The sequence below is a fragment of the Dermacentor silvarum genome, chromosome 2 (genome assembly GCF_013339745.2).
Source record: "Dermacentor silvarum isolate Dsil-2018 chromosome 2, BIME_Dsil_1.4, whole genome shotgun sequence".
Taxonomy (NCBI): Eukaryota; Metazoa; Arthropoda; class Arachnida; order Ixodida; family Ixodidae; genus Dermacentor; species Dermacentor silvarum.
In genome coordinates, this window is record NC_051155.1 from 216,926,053 (window position 1) to 216,951,402 (window position 25,350).

Here is a 25,350-nt window from a genome sequence, read left to right on the forward strand (position 1 = left end):
CGTCAGCCGCATAGTTTATGTGACCCCATACCTCAAGTTACACGTGGCGGAAAAACAAAAGAGAGTGCATCATCAAAAAGGCATATACGCAAGCCTTCGGCCTACCGATCACCACGTCTAACGAGAAGGTCGAAGCGTTAGGAGTGCACAACACGCTAGACGAGCTCATTGAGGCTCATACAATCGCACAATACGAAAGGCTCCCGCAAAGCAACACGGGAAGACATCCTACAAAAGCGCGGTATCACGTATGCTGGACAAAGCGGGGATAAATACGACATCCCAAGAGAAACCAGAGAGCGCATCGTCATACCCCCATTACCCAGAAACATGCACCCCGAACATCACCGAGAGCGGAGGAATGCAAGAGCGAAAGCACTGCATAAGAAGTTTCAAAACGACGCGGTCGTGGTCTATGTAGACGCGGCGGAATATGCAGACGGTCGACACATGGCAGTGGTCACCTCAAATCAAGCGGGCCACTCGCTTGCCAGCGGCACCATTAAAACAAGAAAATCAGAAATCGCGGAAGAAGCGGCCATAGCGCTGGCGCTCGCCTCCACAACGGCCAGCGTCGTAATTAGTGATTCTAAACCTGCACACTATAACTTCACTAAGGGAAGGGTCTCGAAAGAGCGCTAAGGATCATGAGCAACTTTCGCGGGGAGCGAGACGTTCATGTCATATGGACGCTCGCCCTCTCCTCCCTCCCGGGCAACGAAACCGCAAAAACCCTACCTAGCTCGAGAGTTAGCGAGCCGAGCAGGAGCAGGAACAACGCGGGGCCCGAGTGCGGAGAGAGACTGTATGTTCAAATATAATGAAATCACGAAGCACTACAGATTAGGGAGGCAGCATTACCCTCCACCATCCTCCTCATTAAATAAGCAGCAGGCGACAGCATGGCGCCTACTACAAACGAACACCTTCCCAAACCCGATCGCTTTTAATCATTGTTATCCAGAACTATACTCAGATAGATGTGAAGACTAATCAGCAGGCAGACCTCAGACACATAATCTGGGCTTGCCCCAACAATGTGGAAGGGCCAAACAACACATATACTAACGCGGAGCAATGGCAGACCGCGCTGCTTAGTTCAGACAGTGAGCACCAACTACAAGTCATCAGGCAAGCCGAAGATGCCGCTAGGACCCAAGGGCTCCTGGCCGTCATCTAGGGGAGCGGATATAAACTCCTCTTACAATTGCCATTTTAAATAAAACTTGTTTCTCTCGCTCTCTCTCTCTCTCCGCAGATAAAAACAGGGTCACTGCACTTGCGAGTAGAATCTTTGACTACTTTACGCAAGAAGCAGCACATTAATAATACCCCGTCTCATGAAATCCATGAAACGTAGTTCTAGCTGAGGCACTATGACCCAAACATCTAAAGAGCCATCGGAGTGTCTCGCTATTAGTTCGGTGCTAATCCTCTTGAACGGAACGCTAGCTGAAAGGAGGAATCACGTAATGGTTAGGGCGCCAATCGGTCAAGATTTTGCAGAAGGTTGGTCATCTGGATTAACTGGTAAGGTGTGACACTAAAGAAGTCGTAGTTTGGCCCGAAAGGCGAAGCATCGATTGCGATAGCAAATTAGTTAACAGCTTTACGAAGTAAGGATAGTATAGTTTTATCAGCCGTATAAACTTGTAAACATAGGCATACTAACTAGTGAACATGAATGGTGTCACGCGCGCACAAGCAAACATGAACGCATCTCACTCGATGACCGCGGGTACTCGCTGTCAAAACTGCGGAGTGAGGAAGCGCTCCAGTAGCGAGCGATTTGACCTTCGCGCTGCGTCTCGCATTAACGCGAACTAAGCCGCGAAGCCCCCTTTGCGCAAGGCAAACTCTGTCCCCGTAGAGGATGGCTTTCAAAATTCAGCGGCTCGGGCGGGCGCGCGCCGCCAACCGGCCTGCCATAAGTAGACCGCCCCCCCCCCCTACCCTACCCTACCCTACCCTACCCCCGGAGCATAGCAGCACAGGTGGGCCGCCTGGAGAACAACGCCCCCTCCACCTACTTGCCCTCCGCTCGGAGCGTTGCGTGCGACGGAAGACGGCGCACTTCCTTCCCGCTTTCCTCCCTTGCGTGCGCGAGATTGAGCCGCGATCGCCCGCTCACCCTTGCACGCTTTTACTCGCGCATACACCGTACGGCGCGCGGCTAGCATTTTATCGCCCTTGGACTTTATACCGAACGTCACGGTGATGCCGACGGCAGAAATGCGCCTGGAGTGTCCATATGATTGCTATCGTAATAACGAGAAATAAAAGCGCACGAACGGGACAGACAATTTTCTTTAGTCACCGAAACACGCGTCTGATCCTTGCTCTTGTTTGCTTGACACGACTCGTAGCTGGCTCTGTACTCGGCGAAGTTGGTGAGCTGCGCGGTAGGCACAGCTCACGTAAGTGAGCTACATCGTTGCCGAAGTAAACTTGCACAGCAATCCAACCGAAAATGCGCCCGATGACCTCGCCGAAAGTTCAGAGAGCTAAATGTGTTCGGGCGTACCGGGCTTTCGGTTGTAGATGAAGATATAGAGCCCTAGGATGATGGCGAACGTGCCGAGTGCCGTGGGCCAGTTGGTTATGAACATGACGCTCAGGCAGAGAATGGCACCCAGTAGGCTCACCCACAGGTTGTAGTAGCGGAATGCAGGCCGGAAACCTACATTTAAGGAAAAGAAAAAGGAAGATTAGGACGATCGGGTTCAGCACTCACGTCCTTGGCATTTACAGATTCTGCGCCATAGTTTCGGTGAAAACATTCGACAAGAAGTAACGACATAAGACTGCCTGCAATGAGCGGATACGTTCCTAATTCTCTCTTGGTAAGTACGCGTAGTAAGAAGAAAGTAAACACAAGAGGGAGATTGATCCAAGCTTAGAAAGGGTCGTAATGGACGCAGTCGATTGTAAGCCGGTGCCACAAAAGTGTGACAATGGAGAACAATCATCGAATGACATCATCGAATACCCGCTGACGTCACTCTTTTCTTCACTTTTCCCTATAATAGGAAGTACCTTAATTGTTAACAGCCGAAAAAAAAAACTGTTTTTAATTTACCCTTCCGTTCGGCCCCCCTTTGTCGTCGTTTACGCGATATAAAAGCAAGCAGCGTGGATTTGTAACATCGAAACAAGTCCTTTCGTTGGGAAAGGTAACAATCGGATGCTCCACCGACCAAAATTTAGCGCAATAAAAAGAACGGCTGCATATTCGTGCGGGATCCCTTGGTTACAAATACAAAGCCCAAATACACTTGTAAACAAGGCTGCGGGGGTACAGTCCTTTCTCGTTAAATTTTGGATTTATTGCTGTCGGAGTAGCGTCCCTCTTTTTCGCTCTTCACAATGTTTATCCAGAACAAAACGGGCATCCGAGAATCATTTGGACTTCATAAGCCGTAAATTCCGTTTAATGCCCATCACATATCTGCTATTGTAGAGGCAAAATCAAGAAAAATTTATGCGAGCTAACTATGAAGCTAATTTTGTAATGCTTTACATTACAAGAGAGAGACCTGTAATCCCAGTTGTTTGTGTATGTTGGGTTTTGAAAAGGGAATAATTTGTCTTCATTTCTGCTCAAAGTTCAGTGTGCTCACCAGGCATCCTGGTGAACGAAGCATGGAAACAGGAGAAGTTGATGAGACAGTAGGCCGCAAGGAAGAAGTTGGAGATGATGGGCGCGATAGCATTCAGCTCGCCTGCAAAAAAAGAAAGACCAAAACTTTAAGCGAGTAATGTCTATAAAATAACACAAACAAAATATATGGAACTGGCGGTTAGAATAAAGAGTATAAGAAACGCAGCTTGGGCATCCGGTTATGAATTGCGACAAGTTGAAACGCATAGAAACCCTTTAGCACTAGAAGCACGCTGTCGATCTTCAACTGTTTAGTTGCAAAATTGGATAGGAAAGTTAGATCGGAAATCAGATAGGAAGAGAACGTTCTGTGTGAAGATGATGTAATAGCTATTCTTGGTTTTATAAGTTGCACAGTACTGATTCGTACTATAAATACAAGTAATTTTTGCTGCACGTTTCTCTGTTTTGAAATCTTGCACTGCATTGTAACTTGCGTTAGATGTAAAAAAATGAATAAATAAATGGCGCAAATTGTAAGCACGAAAAAATTGTTGGTGTCATATCGTCAGCATTGACGCACTGCACTTACATAAGTACAGCTGGAAATCGTCGGGACATTCACCAAGTTCAGAGAATTAAACAAAGTGAACTTGCCGATGGCACAGCAGGCAAGAGAAATGCCGAAGGCGAGCAGGTAACCTCGCCGAGGTTCGTTGTTCTTGCCGAAGCCCTTGCCGAACCAGTGGATGTACGGGAAGAGCTTGTCGTTGCACAGAGCCTGTCACCACCGAAATGAGAATGCTCACTACAAGATCACAGTGACGACTGGTGGGTTATGTTCCCAGGACAGCAATAACACTATACTTGCCGTGTCACTAATGAACATCGTGGAAAGCCCAACACACCAACAGTGTCCACTGTGTCTGTTAACAAGACTGACAGTGGTCACTTACCTGGAAGACCTTGGGGGCGCTGACCAGGCTGGCCAACGCCGAGGACAGCGTGGCAGCGAAGACACCGGCGACGACCAGAGGGCCATAAGCGGACACCATTTCCATGACCTGCGATGACCGTTGAACACAGGCGAGTCACCAAGTTTTGCTTGGTGGTTCATTTACATTCGTTAGCAGTACCAGTGTGGTGGCCGTATTCCGCAATAGTTAAAAAATATTTTTCTGTTCTTTTTGCCTTTCGTCATTGGCTTGGACGAAGCCGCGCAGCCGTTATCCCCGGGATCGACCACTCAGACGGACGGGCTGAATCGGAGGAAAATAGTTCTAAATCGGAGGAAAATAGTTCTAACAAAATACGTCTACAGAAGTCATAAGCAATGCTGGTGTTGATGCAAGCTTCAAACATATCTGATGCAATACCATTTATTTCTAACAGCCACAAAAAAAGTAACGAACATCACGGGTTCTGAAAGCTATCTGCGAACACCATAGCTGCTTCTGTCCATCGACAAGGGGGAGGCTAATTTTGGGATGTAGCCATTCTTAAGAAATGTGTAAGCTCTGGCAAACGCTATTGCAGTCTAGTGAAATGTGCTTCAGCGTGATCAGAACGTAAAAGTGCAGTTTTGGGCCAGTGCGCAAAAGGGGACAATCGGGAAATAGCGACCGCACCTGGAAGTAGTTCATGAGTCCATACTCGCACTTGTCAGCCTCGGACATGGTGCAGTTGGCGATGTCGGCGAAGTTGACTCCGGCTTCGGTCAGGTTGAAAGGGAAGCCGTTGGCGTCACGCAGGACTGTGGTGCCTGCTATGACGGCGAAGGCGATGTACGACAACGTCGTGATAAAGATGGCCAACAGGGTGCCACGGGGGATCGCCTTTTGAGGATCCTGCATGAGTGGTTTAACGGTGGGAACAAGAACGTTTTGAGAACTTCGATCGTGTTATACTGTGAATAAGTTTTGAAGACAGGGCTGAGTCACCGATTGAACCGCAGTAAAATTACATAGGTGTTCATCGCTATCGCTTTCTAAATTCGTCTAAACTGTTTTAGAAACAGCGTTAAGGTGAAGTAGATTGTCCAATCGTGTCGAACGTCATTTGTGCCAAACGATACCTATGAACTATTTTCTTAATTTAAGATTTGCACTGAAACGCATTATCAGATAGCGTTTATGCCCTACAGTTATGTATTCACTACCACAGGCTGAGGTTCGTCAATTCAGAACATCCAAGACCATGCACTTCAAGAGCATTCGCTATAAACATCCCCTCCCAACAATCATGATTATCTTCTGATTGCGTATTTCTCATCAATAAAAGGAAGGAACGACGCCTTCCATGAATATATGAGAATCGTTGAAGGTTGATGAATTGTCTAATATTATGCATAGGCTCCGCAATTTCCCTGCAATGCACACAATTTCATAATATTAGGAAACAAAGGAAGGTATTAAATTTCGCACCTTTAGATCACCGGATATATTGGCACCGGCCAGGATACCCGTGGCCGCCGGAAAGAAGATAGAGAAGACGTCGAAGAAAGTCTCGCCGTCCCTAAAGCCAGGCTTTAAGTTCTCCATGAACAGAGTGCCTGTACAAATGAGACGAACAACGTTTTCACACAAAAGTACACACAGTTTGCACGACAATATAACGTGTTGGGTTCAATGGCAAATTTGGACGCTTGAATAGTTTGCCCTTCTCGGCGTTCGAAATTTCGGCCAACGCCACAGGAGCCCCAACTGCGGAGTGAAAAATCTCGCTGGAAGAAGAAAGACATGTCTGAAGGGCTGAACTTTGTCCCTGGACAGATAGTACCTCTGTCGGGGCCATCGTCATCATCAACCTATTTTATGTTCATAGCAGGACGAAGGCGGCCTCTCCTAGTGATCTCCAATTACCCTTCTTTTGCGTCAACTCACTCCATCCTCCGCCTGCCAATTTCCTAATTTCCTCGGACAACCTAGCGCTCAGCCATCCCTGTGCTTCGTTTCCCTTCCCTTGGTTCGCAATCTGAATAATACCGTTGCCACACAGATCACTGATTTAGCTCGATTGCAATTGAATATCCCGATATCGACTGGCGCCTAAGTGTAAGTTACGGAGGCCAGCCAATCGCAGTTGAGGAATTCGATCCCGATCGGGCTCGATCGCGATCGGAAGCGCCCTGTGTGACATTGGCATAACAGACAGCCGGTTCTCTGGTGCGCACAATGATCATGGCCCACCCATCTTTTTATTCCTTTAATCCTAACTAGAATGTCGGATGCACCCGTTTGCTCTCTAATCAACACCGCTCTCTGGTAAAGTGTTGTAAATGCCGACCTTAGGTATATATGTGCCGTGCAAGACGGTTTGTGTGCGTGTGTGTTCACTTCTATGGAGCGTTGTTCGCTATGCTGAAACAAAATTTTGTTTCATGTTACTTTGGCTTTTTGCCGTCAAAATTTGCTACATGTGATAATGCGGCACTGTCTCCTCCCGCATAAAGCTTTAAAAAAAAGCGGAAATCTGATCCGTGAGTCCTATTGAGCAAGTAACGGTAATAGCAGTACCAGTAACACTGGTAGAAAAAAATCTGAAACAATTTCTAGCACCCCCTGGTGGAAATATCCAGATAATGAAGCTTCTACGTACACACAACCGGAGACATCACGGGCAGAGCCTAGAGTAATAACGAGAAAAGGTCATCTTTCTGCGAATTGTAAAACTTGCAGAACCTTCTCGCCAGACTGTCAAGAGTCCGTACACTGCACATTGTAAAGCAAGCATGCCAGTGTGTTTAGGCGAGACCGGCAGCAGTCAGATTTCGTCTCCGCGGCTGACTCACCGGAGTAGCCAATAAAGCCCTTGGCCATGAGGTCTGTGCTGGGCAGGAAGAAGGATCCGACAACGAAGTCAACCATAGCCGCCAACAGGATCACGAGCAGCACGATTTGCGCCTGGTATTCGATGCAATGTGCCAGAAAGAAAAGTTGAACATGGCTGCTAATGTAAGAAAACATTGCACTACAACGACCGGAGAGGCCGACGCAAAATCCACCCACCTTGGACTCCCACTCAGTGCCGATGAGCGCGATGCAGAGAAGCACGACCACCGTGGCGCAGCTGATGATGCGGATGTCGTTCATGTCACCGTCCACGATCAGCTGGTCTTGCCTCTGTGGATGGACAGCCACCACACAAATCACAGTTTTAAGCTTCGCAACCGCATCACGGTGAGCAAACGCCTGCTATTTAGGCGATACTAATAGCGAATCGCAAATGCGGGGTACTGGCAATGGTGCAGATATTCGTGATAGGCCAATTTCATTTGTCCAAAACAAACATTTTAAGCAGCAAAATTCTCACGTCTCGACAGACGTACGACACAGAAATACCGTACAAGACATTTTAAACGTGGCGTGACGTCGAACAGCAAATCCTTACGCTTAACGTTCCTGTACTACATCATCCAATCACGTGCAACAAAGCACAAGATACCTCTTTCTAAACATTAGGGGGAGTGTGTACTTGAGAATGCTAAACGATCCAGTGCAAAAAAGTTGCATAAACGCAAATATGTGAAATGAAGAATGAAACGATGGGCAACGATGTCTTTTTCTCGCAAATAAATCTCATCGCCTTTCCCTTTATGAAATATTTTACGAAAAAAAAGGAGGCGCAAGCAACACTTATGATTAGAGTCCTCACCTTCAATACGGCTTGCACAGTTTCTGCAAAACCAACGACGTACATGGCAACGGCCACAGCGTTTGCTAATGAGAAAATCAACCCGATGGCGCCGCCAAACTCCGGCCCAAGACTCCGTGATATCATGTAGTACGTCCCACCTGCATTTGTGAATTTAAACAAAAGTTGGTGGATAGTGCAACGTACAGTGGCGACGAAAGTTAAGTGGTGCATTTCTCTGACCACGCACTTAGGTAATGCATAAACGCGATCTTTCTTAAGAAAACAAATATAAAGATGCATTTTTGATAAACATCTCGTTTGCTAATTAACACAGTGGAATGATGGAAAGAATGGCTAAAATGATTGTTTACATTGGTTTTACCAGTACTGCCTTAGTTCATGTGCATATCGCCATTGAGTAAGCTTCAGTTGTACATATACATAGAAACTCGTTTGCACATGAACGCCTTTGCATCATATACGCTAGAAAGCAAATGCACCAGTCGAACTTATATGCTCATGTTTTGTTTTTCTCAATACCAATTCGTCTTATGCTCGCGTTCCAGATCTACGTACCTCCTCTTACTTCTCCATTTGTGCAAATTGCCGACATGGAAAGCGTTGTCAGCATGGTGACTGCAGATGCTAGTAGGATGATGGCGATGGCGAGACCTGTAATGATTGAACAGTTGAACTCTCGCGCTTCTGGAAACCTTTGATAAATAGTTGGCCATTGAACTGCAATTGCAAGGAAAAAAAATCGTCGGTCCTTCCACTCCGTGAAGATGGTTAACCAGCGAAGCTGAAACATGCGACTCCGGTGATTATCATTGGGTTAATCCCGAGTGTTCATTAAAGTATTTCTCAATTATGATGTTACACACACGTTCGGCTGCGATGGAGAGAATGATGTCACTGACAGTATGCTCGCAGTCCGCCGTTGCCTCTTGCGTTCGATCTCTCGAGTTTGCTCGGCGGCGTGGTTAGCAGCATTCGCCCGCCATTGCCGCTTGCGATTCTTCGAAATTAAATTGCTTCAAAATTAAATGTGTTCGTTACGTAAGACAATGAATGGCTCATACCCCCTTAAACAATGGCTCATACCCTCGTAAACGTGGCCTCCCCATTACGACGACAGAAGAGAAGTGAAATTCTACGCTGGAATGATGAGCGGCAACGCAGCCAGCTGGGGAAGGAGACGACGATGAATGCGGGAGCAGTGGCACGAGCGCATGCCGAGCACGAGCGCAACTCGAGATGCGCCAAAGAGCCAGCTGTGGAAGAAGGCGATGACGCTCGAGCCAATGCGGATGATGATAGTTTTCTGTACACAGGCGATTTCGCCTAGCCATATACGTTTTGGCTTAGACATATAAAGCTTCACTTAAAAAGCGTGAACATTTTATTTCTTCCGTATAGTAGAACCTCCGATTACATCATGTGCTTCCAATAACGACAGATTTGACCATAAGATGACTACACCTCACTACGCTTAGCGCGAACGCAATGTACCACACTTAAAGAATGAACTTGCAAGGAACTGACGCTAGAAAAATGAGTTAGAAGAATACGCATCTAGTCAAATTTGTGATCTCCTCATGGCTACAACTTGCAGTTCATTTCGAAAGCTTCTGTCATAACCCGAAACAAGATTTGCTATATACAGCTTCAACATCAAGATTTAATTTTACAAAGTACTTTTACGGCCTATATATTCTCGAATTACTGCCAACCGGAAACAACGTTTCTTAGCAGATCGGCGCACTAAACGCACCTCAAGTGCTTTCTGTTTCCTAACGGTTGGGCAAAGTGAAATAAAATACCCTTGCTTATGAACCCGGATGAGGAAACAGCAACCAATTTCCTGAAGTATCCCTGTAACCTTGAAAACTATGCAAACGACTTATAAAAAATGCTGTCAATTACAGTAAACACTGTTTTCTTTGAAGAATTGACAGGAATAAATGCAGACGCAGCCGCGAATGTTCTTGAAGCGTGCGCATGATTTCGCAACATTTCATCGCTTAACTTTCGAGGCTTACGTGCCAACGAACCTAAACGGGATTAAATCTGGCAGCTTTGAATCGAATGGTAGCTTCGACAAAGGAGCCACACACCTATAAAAGTTATTCCTTTCCAGTGCTGCCTTAAAATAAACTTGGTATGAAAACGCTGCAAGTTGACACATCACACATGACACATCAAAGAATCGCAACAACTTCCACGACATCACTCCAGCGCTTGGCGACTGTTAAAGTCAAATACGAGGTACCCGAAGTTCTAGCGTGCGATAACCTATTTAATTTTGTGGGGTGTAATTGGTCAAACTGCATATATGACCCTTTTGGCCAGTGTTCTTTCAAACTTTGTATCAGTAGCGATTTTTAGCCTAAGAAGCACGCATTACTTCTGGATTTAAAAAAAAATTAGCTTTTTACGAAGACGCGAACGAAAGAAACGGCACTACCAGTAGCTTATTGTCAGGATGCGTCCAATTATGTTTTATACACTAACGTCATGCTAAAAATAATAGCTTGCATGAACGCTCGATGTTAAAAAAAATGAGGACTTGTGATTTCAGTCGTGGTTTCGCACTGACGTTATGAAAATTCCTCAGCGTAGAATGATGGCACATCATTTTTCGCTTTCTGCATTTTCTCCATCTTAATACATTTCCATCGAAAATGTAGAACACTCACCGATTCCAGCTTGTCCTACGACCCAGGATAGCCGGAGAAACAGCATCACACCCCATATGTTGAGAAGGCATCGGACCTGGCCAGATGGTGGAATACAAGCAATGCATCAAACTCTTGGAGCTACATGGACAAGAAGTGTTGGAAAGGGAGGACCAAGCTCAGAGAAACTAATTATTTGGCAGTGTTGCAGATGGCATCAGATCAATGCTATGGAAGTAAGAGTAGAGAAGATGACAAACAAGTCCAGGAGGATATATAGAATACGCCTCTACTACCAACGACAAATTTAACGTTGTAAATTTGAACGCTTTAGCGTGACTATTGCTCCAAAACGTAGAAACTCACCAGCACTCCTTGTATCCAGCCGAACTTTACAGCAGCCGATGTGCTGACTTCACCCTGAATTTTCTCGCTGAAGGACTTCGACTGCGGAAAAAGAAAACCAAGTTTTATGAGCAAATACCTTTCATACAGCACACGGAACCATTTAATGAAACAGTACACGATAACTAGCAATAAGAACAACCATAATTCACTATCTTCAGCACAGTTTTGGCACGGATTTAATGTCGCCGTACATTTGGCCACCTAGTAACAAAGTATTTGCAGACGCCGTCGTGATAAAGCAGTACTAGTACAAGCTGTGGATTAGATTAGGATGAATTAAAAGCTTTTTAAAGACTTATCAGTGCAAATGATCATTTAGTAGCCACCCAGGAAGCATTTAATTTTGCTAGGAGAGGCCACTTAGTCGGAAACACGCATAATAATGTGCCACTGTCTCTGACATGTACACTCCTACATAACACGTGTGGCACCACCGCTTTATGTAACAATGCACGGATAATTTCAGCATTGTCCGCCAGGATATACCGTGTGCCCATGTCGCTCAATTAAGTAAATCCTCAGAAATGTCTTCGTAGCATAAGTTAATATATATTTCTGGTTACGCGAGTCCTGTAACTTGTGGTCTGCTGCCTTTTCAAGTTTTCTGTTCGGTTGGCGCTCGCAGAACCGAGCCATTTTCTTCTCCGTTTAGCAGTAAAACCATGCGGCAAATCCACAGCAAGTGCGCTCTTGTTTACTGACATGCGCAAATGCTGCCGCCGATTTGCGCGGTAAACAAAACTGTCAGGGAACACTTAGTCACATATCCCTTTACACGTCGTATCAAAGGCCACCACAATACATAATATCTAGAAGCGCGTTCGCTGCGCGGAACAGGCTCCTCAGGTCAGATTATTGTCATGCCGTTTGAGCTCGTGTCACCTGCGTCGCAGCCTTCAGAGATTGTGTGCTTGAGAAGTCGTGACTGCAGCTGCACAGAAAATGTTGCCAACACTCGTGAACATCACGCACAGAACACATCGGCGAGTGTGTCCACTGAACTTGCACCTAAAAAAAAAATATTGTGTATGCCACGTTGAGCCTGATGTGAAGGCATCCACAGAGCACATCGTTCCGATGCTCTAGGCGAATCCTCCGCGAAGCACGCAGGAGAGGGGGTGTGTCTAATTGTTTCGCCACACTTGCGTCCAACTGAAGGATAATGATAAAGCTTTATTGAAAAACAGATGGCCCATCGGCTTACGAAAGGTAACTAGGTTGGGGAAATAGCAATCTAAACAGGGTCGACTGCTAAGGAATGCTCATTTGCTAGGTTACAATAATATGCTCCAAATATTTTTTTCACTTCAGTGGAGTTGGAGTGGTAGCCGGAGATTCAGCTGTTGAATACGGCCGCCATCTTCTGGAGACCTCAGAGCGTACAGTGTGGCGCACGGTTAAACATGTGTGTCGAACATGTGCGAAATTTTCCTTCTGGTATAAATGTAAGAACAATGACCCAACTTTGAAGGAGATTACTTGCGTTTGATGGCAATCTGTGCACTACGTTGCCATAATTTGAGCTGGCATTTGCAGTTAGAGCGCCATCGAAGTGAGAGTCACTCATTGAGCCGTTCCCTTTAGCAGTGGGCCGCACTCAACAAGGTAGCCTAGTCAGTCGCGTTTTTCAACCATTATAGGAATGCAACCTCGTCGATTTTCACCCACTTAGCAAGAAAAATTACATTGTCAACGCTTCTGTGGCGTTTCCTAAAAAAGGAGAGAGAGAAAAGAAAGGGAGAAGGCTGGGATGTTAACCAGAAAAGCGTCTGGCTGGCTACCCTACACTGGGGAAGGAGAAAATGGGAATCGAAAGAATTTAGAGAGAGAGGAAGGCGGTGAATGCGAGCACGTGCACGGACATATCATTCCAAGGCGCTCGCACAAGCCCGCCATTTTCAAAAAGCCTTCTGGCCCGATCAACGGTGGGAACGGTATTCCAGTATTGTGCGTACGCTCAGTTGGCGATCATCTAGTAGCCTCAATTCTAAAAGCCTCAATTCTAAAAAAAAAAAAAAAGGTAGTGCGCGGAGGTTAACAGCAGGTAGACAGTTTCCAGTTTGCCACTCTACACAGTGTATAGCGGTAAGGAAGGACAAAAAGAGCACAAAACAGCAGGAGAAGCAGCGCAACAGCCGAATGAAAAGTAAAAAAAAAAAGAACATGCTGAAGCATTACACACGTTCGCACAGCCCGCATTCTCTTCTGATATGAGAAGTGCATGGTAAGGTGGCCATTGTCATATTTTGTGTTCCGACAGCGACCTGTCATCGAAGAGATAAGGGGCGGTGGACAAAATGGAGACGCAGAATGGGGTCGATAATTTCCTCGTGACCTCAGTGACCGCCGGCACAACCATACGCTTTTGTAAGCTATAGCGCCCTCAATCCACGCACTCGTGTGCCGGGTGCCCATGCCTGGTCAACCCATACAGTGTGACAACGGTTAGGCCTAAGTATACGTCCCACGTGAAAGAGTATACCACCGGAGCAGACGTCAGCCGAGTGCAGACGTGCAAACGGTGTGCCGATACGAAAGTAAATACTGGAAGCGGTCAAGCAGTGCGCCCGACGCTCACGTTCGCAGTTATGTCCATTGTTTTCCCCTTGGCTGATAAGCTATGTGCACCAGAAACAGGTGCGCACGTGAGAAAAAGTGCGGAAAACCGACTCGTCTGGGTGTCTGTCGTTTGTCGAGTGAAGTGGGCTCTCTCCCGACGTTGCCATTATGACGTCTGTCTGGGCAGTACAAAGATCCATTTTACACCCTGCACACTAGCTGAAGAACGCGCCGATAGCTGGCTTGAGGAAGATAAATATCCTTCGCCTTTCATTTGCTTTTTTTGTATAACGGAAACGGTTGAGAGAAAGAAAAACGGGAGATAGGAACTACAATGATAGAGCAAAGTATACCGAATTCTTACGAACGAACGAGAAAAGTTTTAAGGCACGCTCCACTTCGAAACAGAAATGCGGCACTGCAAAATTTATGCCTCTACTACATTATGTTCTTTTTGCAAAACAATCCAGTCGCATCAATGTCGTATAACTGCGACAATTTTTTTTTACATTTTGTTATTTTCCTTTCACATAACTGCAAGAATGAAGATTGTCCGCTCGGTGCGTGTATCAAGCGCAGTGCAGTTATTTTCGGAATCGGGTCACACCATGGCTTAGCACGAAGCTTTATATATGCTAGATAAACTGCCCAAATACTTTTCCTCATTAATTAAATAATTAATTATTAATTAATTCATTCATAGATTTACAGACACAGAACGGCGCTAAGAAGAGAAAAAATAAGATAACGGCTATTCCATTTATGGTTGATAGCTAGAGCTAATGATAGAACCCGAACACTCTTTGTGACTATACTCCGACGCACCGACGCACTGCCCATATTAAAACTCGCAAAGACGAAGTGCCTAATACACGTCTGACCAGCCGCGGCGGCTCAGTGGTTGCGGTGTTCATCTGAATGCATGGTCACGGTTTCGAATCCCGTTAGCGGCAGCCGCAATCCTATAGAAGTGGAGTGCAAGAACCGTCGTATATTTGGACTTGAGTGAACGATGAAGGATTTCATGTCGCAAAATTTATTCTGTAGACCTCCACTTTAATGTCTCTAATAGCGCCGCAGTTACTGTGGGACATTACCAGCCATGAATCAATGCAACGAAAACAAATATTACGCTGTCGAATTATCACCCGAGGCTTCCTTTAACCGAAAAATAGCACAAAATATTCGTCACGCGCTAAATGCACAGCCGAATCTGGACATCGTCTTTAACCTGCCATTGTGGTCCCGCGATAGACGCGCGCTCGGATGGATACGCGTTTTTCAAGTGTAGCCCATAAGCGTTGTATATCTTGCGTGTGTGGTTGGTGAGAGAGTGCGCAATGGAAAGCTTGAACACTTGTTACGTCACCGGTTTTCAGACGGAAGGCGCAGCTTTTGCTCGAGTGGTTGCGCGTGCGTCAATCGATAAGACACTCGTATTGGGAAATAGGTCCCTTGTCAGCGCATTTTCCGCAATCCGTCGACGCACGATTAAGACGGCGATACGTGCTATCAACCCAAAGAACCGAGCTGCCTGCGCATTAAGGAACGAGTCAACGCGCTGCCGAAGGATATATACGTTTTATTAGAAAGGCAGAGATGTCATTGCCGAAGGAATTGCCTTGGAACGAGTACGGCTGCACTAACATACGGTGCATTAACAGTCGGTACAGGTCCAATAAAAGAAATAAAAGCAAAAATGAACACGTAGCTAGCCAGACGTAACACAGGCGTTACGACTGCCCTCAACACTATTCTTGCAATCCGGTCACGTTGCCACAATATTTTGGCTGTTGAGCTCTCTAGATGAAGCACCTTGTATACAACTAAACATCGCCACGAAAGACCATCTTTCTCTTTCACCTAACCTCGACCATCTAACGACCTCTTCGGTCAAATGCGGCGACGTTTTTGTGCACCGAGCAAATTAAATATCCGTATAGGTATATAGGTAATATGCGTGCCTAAGGAGCCTTATACCTATTTTTGTTTTATTTCCTTTCTGTAACGAAATGAATTCATTACATTTTCTAGAGAAGCGATTCTATTGGTGATGACAATGTTCCATATCCCGGATAGCTTGCGGTGCGTACAATTCCCATCTTTGGCTTTGATAAGAAATTACTTGCTTACCGCACAGGGCGCACGTTAAAAAAAAATTTAAGACAGGTAAACAAAATTAATCCGGAGTCACCAACTACAGCGTGCCTCTTAATCAGATCAGATCGTGGTTTTGGCACCTAAAACCCCAGATTTATTTATTTAGTGAGTTGCCTTATTGATCTAATAGGTTTATTTCATGTCTAAAGGATTTCAGCCTAAGGAGGCTGTGACAAGTCAAATTCACGAAAGAATTGTGGAGGAATCGAAGACGCACGTTGCTCCAATTAAATTAGTCAGCAAACCAATCAATCAACCAACCAATCAATCAATTCCAAATTAATCAAAACAATGGTTTGTCCTGGCCACCCTCCTCAAGCTTTCTATCCCAATCCATTCGTAATGGTAGCTCGTCCAGTTAAGATAACGCCGCAATCGCTGGAGCTGTACTGAATGTATTTGTAGTAAATAATTTATTAAGATACTCAGTCGAGCCTATTAGTTCATCTTAGTGAAAAGAAGACTAACAGCGCGACGCAGCAGGGAGAAAGAACCCCAATGACGTAGTGCTATTCCCGAAAACGGGAATAGCGCTGCGAAATTTACAAACCCCGACAACCAATTCACGACACGCGCACACAAAATTGTAATTGTTATTCCCATATTTGATGACGTTAGAATTCGTCTTGAGAAACACGTACTGTACCAAACGTTCCTAATGCAAAAATAAAAGCCCCTATAAGTGCGGACTCGCAAACTGTGGGGCATCCTATACCGGGCCTGGACAGCGCGAGCGATACGGCAAACTGAAGTAGGACAAATGTGACTACAGCGGAGATTTGAAAAAAAAAATAAATAAAAAATACCGCGGGTCAAAGACAAAGACTACCCGATAAGATGACGTCGTTGGAAGCGCCGATGTACGGCGCGCTCACTTGACCTCCCTACACAGATGCAAGGCCAGACGAATTTCAAGCGAAACCCGGCGCCACTACTCGGCTGTTTCAATCTGGTCTCAGGGTCTTGACCTTAACCCGCTGATCTGTTTAGCACCCTATGGTGCACTTTATTACTCGGCCTTTAATACCAGTTCCCGTGTGCGACCACGCCACAAGCACCAGCTGCGGCTCACAGCACCCGGTGGAACACCTCGGCAGGTCAACCTCGATCTCGGAAGTCGCATTCAATTTTAATTTCAATTCAATTCAAATCGCAGCAATTTCGCATTCTATACGGCTATGGGAATGCGGTCGTCGCTGTCATGTGTAAGATTGAAACCCTGAATTCGCAAACTCTCGCACGTAAGTTTTGTGCAGGCAAAAAAAGGCTGCCACACGAACTTTTTGACACTGCAATTGTTCGCTGTTTGCTGCCTCGATGAATAATCTTTGAGACGTCGTTCGTCAATATTTGCGCTTAAGTATTCATCTTGTCTCTGGGAAAAGTTCACATCAGTAGAACACGTGGACTTGCACTGAAACGGACGGAAGAGCCGTCCCGCCCTCATGACGTTGCACTCTAAACCCCCTCAGTGACGCTACCAGATATCGCAACAAGACTGCGGCAGAAAACAAATATAGCGAACGTACATAGTTTCCAAATAATTTCGTTGCGGCGTCTGTGTTTATAGCTCAAATCTATTTAGACACTATAAACAGTATATCAGGGCTGAATGGTAGTGATTTCACCTTAAAGCGGTAGCTACAGAGAGCACATTTCAGCCTTGACCGCAGCGCGGAGTATGTTATAGATGCGACGGCGCTGCGACAAAAATACCGCCGGAATAATTGGCACAAATGAAGTCATGGTGCAGCAGCAACCGCATTGACGTATATGCCATCGGAATTGGAGCATGGGTAGTAAAGTGCTGATGACCGCGTAGGTCTAGAACAAATCGGACCAAAGGAGAGTTTAAAGCCTTTAGCGATGGTTTGACCAACAAATAAAGTTTGTAAGTTTGTAATTACGTGGCACAGGCGGCGAGCCAATATAAATGAGCGAATTGTACATTTGGAGGTGCTCTTACAGAAAAGTCGGTAGTATACGGCGCCATTTCCCGCTGAATCGTATGACTGAAAACGTCTATCACGCGTACACAATCAACCTTTCTGTAAAACAATGCTAGAGGTTCATTACAAGAAGTGTGCTGTATGAAAATCGTTCAGCACCTGTGAATTATGTTAAACATGCTTCTTTCTGTATTGTACTGCAGGGTTAAAAGCATTAAAATATGAAGAATGCCTAGCAATTTCTGAGAGGTCGTGCGTGTACGCTGTGGCACATTCACTCTCTGGAAGAGGGTCTTGATCAGAAGCACGCGTAGTCGTTGAACGGTTCTAAGGCGGACGAGCGAGCTTTGTGACGCAAGAATGTTTTTCAGCCACTACCAGGATACCTACGCGACTTCCGGGATCTGGGCCGACTCTTCGGTCAGATCGAAGCGGCGTGGCGTAAACAACCGAAGCTGATATAAACTACGTACGCTAATCCACGTCGTGGCGCTGAGAACGACTGGTGGATAGCAATCGGACCACCTGGAGCGTGAGTATAGACGAGGACGCGGTGATCGAGCTTGCTGCTCAGAAATCTACATGAGTATTGGTCCCGGCGTGGCGTACTACACATCGGATTATGGCTCTCTCGACATCTGTCATTTTTTTGTGAACAGAATACACACGGGCGAGGAAGATGTAATGACTTCAGGGATAAGTCGATACAGTCTCCTGGCTCTTGTACAGAAGCCTAAATGTTTTTGTTTTTCCTATAACGCCTTCACAGCTGATGGACGGGCTGCTTGATGTGTGACGCTTATTTATCAACGGGTCAAATGTGGGACAGTGAAAACAAGATGTAGTGGTTGGACCTGCGTACAGCTCTTCCATTCTTTTCGTAGCATCGTATACCTAAGAACTTCTTATAGTGCACTGTACTGGCTATAACAGGCTACATTGTGGCGCAGACGTACCTACTGGAAGGCGTATACGCGAACAGCATGCATTGGATGAAACATCTTCTGGTGGGTGAAAACACGAACAGCGAATAAGAAGAACGGGACAGGATAACTTGCCCTCGCCAGTTCATATTTGTGTTCATGTTTATTCGCTCGCTGGACCTTTCTACCCACGAAATCTGAACCAACTATCCCGGCAAACAACGTTACTGACATAAACCTTCTGGCACTGTGCTTAAAAAAAAAAATCCCGGAAGTCTATTGTTACGATCACATTAAGCGCGGTGGGCTCTTTCACTTTTTGCGTTGCCTTGCGGCCACCATTGTAGTCCATTTTTCTTCCCTTCTCCCCTAACTCTCTTTCCCTCATTCCCCCTAGTCAGTTGCAGTGATTTGGTACATATGTCTCAGTGGCAGCTTCCGTCCTGTTTTTTTTTTTTTTTGTGCTTTAGATGCGACACTTAGTGTGTTTGCTTGATGTGCTTTCTTGAAAAGCGTTTTTTAGATGCGACACTTAATTATTGTTCAAGACAGTATAGCTTCATTTATGCCAGATTGTGGCACACGAAAGGCGGCCAATTTACCACTATAAGCACATACCAACTAATAATACGCCAATATTTGTGTTTTTATTAAAATTTGCTCTCCGGAAAGCTCGATTAGACATTTGGTTGGTTGGTAGCAAGGTAGGTATATGTATGTCAGAAGATATATATATAGTATATGTAGGAAGCTAAGGTAGTAAAGTAGGCAGATAAGACGATGAGATGAGGTAGGGTTGAACAGTGTGGGAACGATAGAACTGGAGAGGTTGGATGCAGTACTCCATTTCACTTACATGTTGAAAAGACAAACAGAAAATAGGAGAAACACCTCATTTCTATTTACTGTAAGTGTTGAAGACTCTGTACACACGAATATCGCACAAATTTAGACGCGTTATGAGCAAGATAGGGCATTTTTAGACGCAGGGCATAACATCCCTATAGAACATGGTACGCCGTGTGAAAACCCTTGGAAGAAAAATACTAAACACGCAGCTATACAGATCACGAGCAATACGGAATTCAATCGCTTGCATATGACAATGAACATCCGTATAAATAGAAACGGCCCAATGTATAAATAGAATTAGAAACTGCTCGCTGCCGCAAGAGTTTCGGAAATGCTTTGACGCACGAGCAGAGCTGGCACGCAGATGCATTGAACAATAATAACTAAAAAAAAAAAAAGCCGTAGAAGTTGTTGATCGATAAGTCAGGAGAGCCGCAACAAAAGAAGCAGAAGTGCCAGCTCACTACTTTTGCTGTTCCACGTCTTAACACAACAGCGATGTGAAACTCGCCCAAGAGAATTGTATATACAGGGTGTTTCAGCGAATACTTTCAAAGTTTATTTAAGGTTGCCCGTGGCAGATAGCCCAATTCTAGTTAATGAGCTGGTCTTCTCGAAGAGGCGCACATTACTTGCACAAAAAATTGAAATGCATAATCGACTAATAAACAAAAATGCACTAATCAAGTTTTTAACTAATTTTCTGATGGCCCATATTGCAATTAATAACTTGTAGCCTTGGAGTTAGCAAGGCGGATCACTTGGAATTAATTCTCAGGATGACAGCAGTTTCAAGAAATAAATTCCCAAACTTTTCGGAAAATTGCATTGGCGTTCCAGTTAATTTTGTGCTCCAATGCATAAAGCGACGTTTTGTTAAGAAACTAACTGGAATGCCAAGGCATTTCTCCGCAAAGTTCGGGAATTAATATCTAGAAACTGGTGTTATCCCGAGTATTCGTTCCAAATGGATCCGCCTTGCGAACTCCACGGCTACAATTTGTAAATTGCAATATGGGCCATCAGGTAATTAGTTAAAAACTTAATTAGTAATTTTTGTTAATTATTCGACTATGCATTTCAATTTCTTGTGCAAGTAATGTCCGCTTCTTCGAGTAGACCAGCTCATGAACTAGAATTGTGCTATCTGCCACAGGCAACCTTGAAGAATTTTTCAAAGTGTTCGCTGAAACACCCTGTATATATAGCTGGAGAAGTTTTGAATTCTTGTAACAGAAAACTGGCTTTAATCCACGCCGTGAAGGTGTTTGGAGAGCGAAGCTGTAAACGACACCCACAACGGTTAACCATTGTGTCGTCACTTGAATTCAGACATGTGGCTCGACAAAGAGTGAAACCCAAGACAATTGAAATGTACTTTAAAATACCCTTTATTCACAACGACATTATATTCACGCTGTTCTTCTGGCGTCTTCACTTTCCGTGGTCTACCCATCGTAGCCTGGAATGAACTGAATTAGTTGCTAGACCGTGGTGACGTCACTACGTGGTTTCTATGCCGTTGGGTACTTTTCCACTCGGAGTAGCTTACGCAATCGTAATCTTTACCGGGAAACACGCAGGAGAAGGAACGTGCTTCGCATTATTCGCAGCCGTCATTATCATACATTATAAAGTTTGCACTTCACACGAGGATTTTGAATGACGTCAACCCCTTTCGAGGCAGCTGCAAAGCTAATCTTTACCGGAACGCGTCGGATGGTGTTCCCATTGTTCACACGCGCCTTATCATCCATCATGTGGTTTTGATGCTTGTTTTGTGGTTTTTCTTTTGAAAACGAGTGCTGAGCTGTATGCTGTATGCCTGACTTCAAAGGAGATATGCTGTTCGTATTTAATGTTTAGCCTGGCGTTTTTTTCTTACGCCAACGACACGAAAAGTTCCTTGGCTGGTAGAGGTATACAGCTTCGCTGTAAAAGGGAAAGCTGTCACTGTGCCCTTTCCTCACGAGAAACTTGTTCGCAAAAAACACAAAACATGTATACAAAGACATGTCGCGTGCCATCAAAATCAGAGTTACCTACAAAAAAAAAAGGCGAAAGCTTGCACTAGGCCGCGCAAAGCTCAAGACAAAGCGAAGCTAGCCGAAATGCCGACACCGCGTTAATTCCACCACATTGCAATGCCGACAACGCGTTCCAGCAGACCCGCTCCGTGAATGCGTGTCTCTCTCTCTCTCTCGGACTTACGGCTGTCACTGCGCGTTGCATAGCGCAACTCGCAACACCAACACCGCGTTCCACTGCCGACAACGCGTTCCAGCAGACCCGCTCCGTGAATGCGTCTCTCTCTCTCTAGCTCTCATTTTCTTTATCTCTCTCCCGAGCATAGCGCGCAATACCTCTTCACATCGCAGAGCATTGGCACGAGCGCGTGCAAACGCGCCAGCTGTGGACGAAGACGACGACGCTCGAACGCAATCATATGGTTCGCATGAATGCATGTTCTGCAAGCGTGGCTGTATAGCCTAGTGGTTACGACGCTCGCCTTGGGACCATGGGTACGCGGGTTGGAATCCCGCCTCGGCAAGAATGTTCATTTCTTTCTTCATTGCTGATGATGATAGTTTCTTGATACGAACCACCAATTACGGCGGGCCTAAACAGCTTCGCTGTTAAAAAATGGCGCAGTTTCGCCGTAAAGGCGAAGTATCGATTGCGGTAGCAAATTTAGTGGACAGCTATATTACTTTTAGCGGCCGTATAAGCTCGTAAACATAGGCATACTAAGTAACTTAACAGCTGAAGACACAGCAAAGCTGGCCGAAATGCCGACACCGCGTTCCACCACGTTGCAATGCCGACAACGCGTTCCAGCAGACCCGCTCCATGGTGTCACGCGCACAAGTAAACATGAACGCGTCTCACTAGATGCAAGCGGAAACTCGCTGTCAAAACGCCGGAGTGATTAAGCACGGTAGCAGCAGCGAGTACATTGGCCTCCTTGCGCCGCTCGCATCAACACACTAACGAACCCGCGAAAACACAGCGCAGGGTTTACTGTGCTCTCGCCGCAGATTGCGTTTACGATACAGCCGCCCGAGCGGGCGCGAGCGGCGGGTGGGGTTGGGGGGATGGAGAAGAGCAGATAAAGATCAAAGAAAAAAAAAACCAGGAGTCAGTCAAGGATAGGATAGGATAGGATAGGAATAAACTTTATATGTCCAACGGATATGGCTGTTGGTGCCCGGGGCTAGGCTGCCAGGGGTCCATCGCCGGAGAAAAATCTCTCGAGATCCTCGGCAATAGCCCTGGCCCGCTGGACGGCCCACTCCTGGTCTTCGGGTGCCTCGCTGAGGAGGGCGGCTAAGAAATGTTTGTTATAAGTGTGACAGTTAGAAATAATTAAATGCATGCCTAAACGCAGGGATTTATTGCTTTGCTATGTTTAGAAAGCTACGAGTGCTTAGAAATTTATAAAGCTAAAACGTGGTAAGGCCACTTCTTTCTGGGGTTTTACGTGCCAAAACCAGTTCTGATTATGAGGCACGCCGTAGTGGAAGGCTCTGGAATAATTTTGTCCACCTGGGGTTCTTTAACGTGCACTACAACGCAAGCACACGGGCGTTTTTGCATTTCGCCTCTATTGAAATGCAACCGCCGCGGCCGGGATTCAATCCCGCGTTGCTCAGCAGCAACAGCAAGTAAGGCCACAAGAGCGTCCACGATCACGAAGATTAGAATGTATTGCCCATAATACCCATGGCAGCCCAAAGATCGCACCACCAGAGTCGTTTTTGTAAAACTATGCTTGTAGTAATTAATTTAATTTAAATTTTGGGGTTTCACGCACAAAAACCGTGCTATGATTATGAGGCAACGCCTTAGTCCAAGGGGGACTGCGGATTAGTTTTATCTGCCTGGGGTTCCCTAAAGGTGTACATAAATATACGAGGTTTTTTCTTGTTTTTTTCTTTTTTTCCAGTTCGCCCACATTGAAACGCGGCCTAGTCGTTTGGAACCGAACCCGTGACCTCGAGCTCAGCAGCGGGAATGCCATATATCCACTGTGCTACCGCAGCGAGCATATAATCTTGAAGGTCATTGATTGACGTCTAGTTTAAGGCGCAAGGAACATATACGGCCAAATAGCACCAATCTTGAACGTCATGCCAACGTTACAGAGTCATTCAAAACGCATGAAACCTCACTGCTCAAAAAAAAATAATAAGAAGAAGAAGAAGAAAAAGGGGGGGGGGGGTGAGCAGAGGAAGACACAAGATAACATACTTTTGCAACGGCATATGGAACGGCGCCCGACCGCGAATGGGTTTAGGGGTACCGCGCATTCTCGCCGACGGAAGAACACGGCCGCAGCAGTGCCGTTCCGGCAGTAAAGTAATCAACGAAGCACACAGAAGACAGACGCCCACGCCGCTTCTCGCCTCCGAAATTGCCGCTTTCCGTAACATTACACGGCCCTCTTCTTGAACGTCTACGTCTTGCAGCCACGCACGCAATGAAGCTTTCCTTTGCGCCTTTCTTTCACGTTTTCTTTTTCTTTACTGGTCGCATTTCGAAACAACCGCATCGCAACGCCGAGCACGGGAAATGTGCTCGGCATTGCAGAGGGAATAAGATGCCTTTGCAGTCTGCGCGACATTTACGCGTGACCGTTAACGCAAAACGCGGAAGGGCGGGGAGAATAGCTGGGGCGGTTAAAGGGGTCGTCAGCTGCTATATGCCACAAAGTTTCTAGGATTTCAATAGAATCGTTCTATTCCTTCAATTAAAGAGAGAGACAGCTGAAACCTTGTCAAGCAACAAAGGGTCACTTAAAGTTTACCGCTGTAGCTGTTATGGGCAATGCAGAGCCCCCGGTGTATACACTAGGCCCAACAAGAGGCACGCGAGCGAGCGTCGGGACGTCGCAACTCGTGACGAACACTGTACATGTACGTGCAACCTACGCGGATGATCATTATTTCTATTGACGTCCCCTTCGCAACAAGGTAGTGCACAAATAGTCGCCTAGCCTGCTTACGCTAATCAGGTTTTACTAATTCTATTACGTTTAGCATTACATCGAGCTTCAGTCAACGAGCGCCGCTCGCGGCCATGATTTATTTCAATGAATCATTGATTTATTTTTGTTTGCGGGTGGAATGCAAGAAATGTTCTTTCAACGAGCATTGGGTGTGCGAGAACCACCAGACGGTCGGAGCTATTTAAGAGCCCACCTCTGCACGGCATCTGATAACTCCTGAGTTGATTTGTGAATAAACCCCATCAATTAATATTTTCTGTATTTTTGTATAGATGGAAAATAAAAACTGATTCGGTTTGAGTAAGTTAACTGTGGGCGCCCCTTGAGACCTGGTACCAGTAGCTTGTTTAGTTAGTCATTTCGAAAGCGTTCAGTGTAGCGTTAATAGTAAATAGTAACACAGCGTCTGCGTACTCTGCGTCGACGTAGTAGTTGCTCTACACTGAATGCTTTCGTGATGACATACCAAAAAGCCCGAATCAAGACGCTAACAAACATTTCGATTCCTATTTTCGAATACTCGAACATTCACTCGTGTACGGAATGTCGAAGTCGGCGTCCAGGACAAACCACAGTC

At 45.8% G+C, this 25,350-nt stretch overlaps 1 protein-coding gene across 1 annotated transcript in view; it reads right to left on the bottom strand.

The window, feature by feature from the left end:
• LOC119442632 (solute carrier family 12 member 1-like) overlaps positions 1-25,350 on the bottom strand; it is an 83,008-nt gene that overhangs the window by 18,174 nt on the left and 39,484 nt on the right. The window contains exons 2-13 of the mRNA XM_037707575.2: positions 11,281-11,361; positions 10,936-11,011; positions 8,813-8,908; positions 8,255-8,394; positions 7,609-7,722; positions 7,392-7,503; positions 6,025-6,152; positions 5,230-5,448; positions 4,558-4,665; positions 4,259-4,382; positions 3,621-3,722; positions 2,525-2,680 (exon numbers count right to left, since the gene is read on the bottom strand). Coding sequence (XP_037563503.1) covers positions 2,525-2,680; positions 3,621-3,722; positions 4,259-4,382; positions 4,558-4,665; positions 5,230-5,448; positions 6,025-6,152; positions 7,392-7,503; positions 7,609-7,722; positions 8,255-8,394; positions 8,813-8,908; positions 10,936-11,011; positions 11,281-11,361 — 1,456 coding nt within the window. The remainder of the gene's footprint in view (positions 1-2,524; positions 2,681-3,620; positions 3,723-4,258; positions 4,383-4,557; positions 4,666-5,229; positions 5,449-6,024; positions 6,153-7,391; positions 7,504-7,608; positions 7,723-8,254; positions 8,395-8,812; positions 8,909-10,935; positions 11,012-11,280; positions 11,362-25,350) is intronic.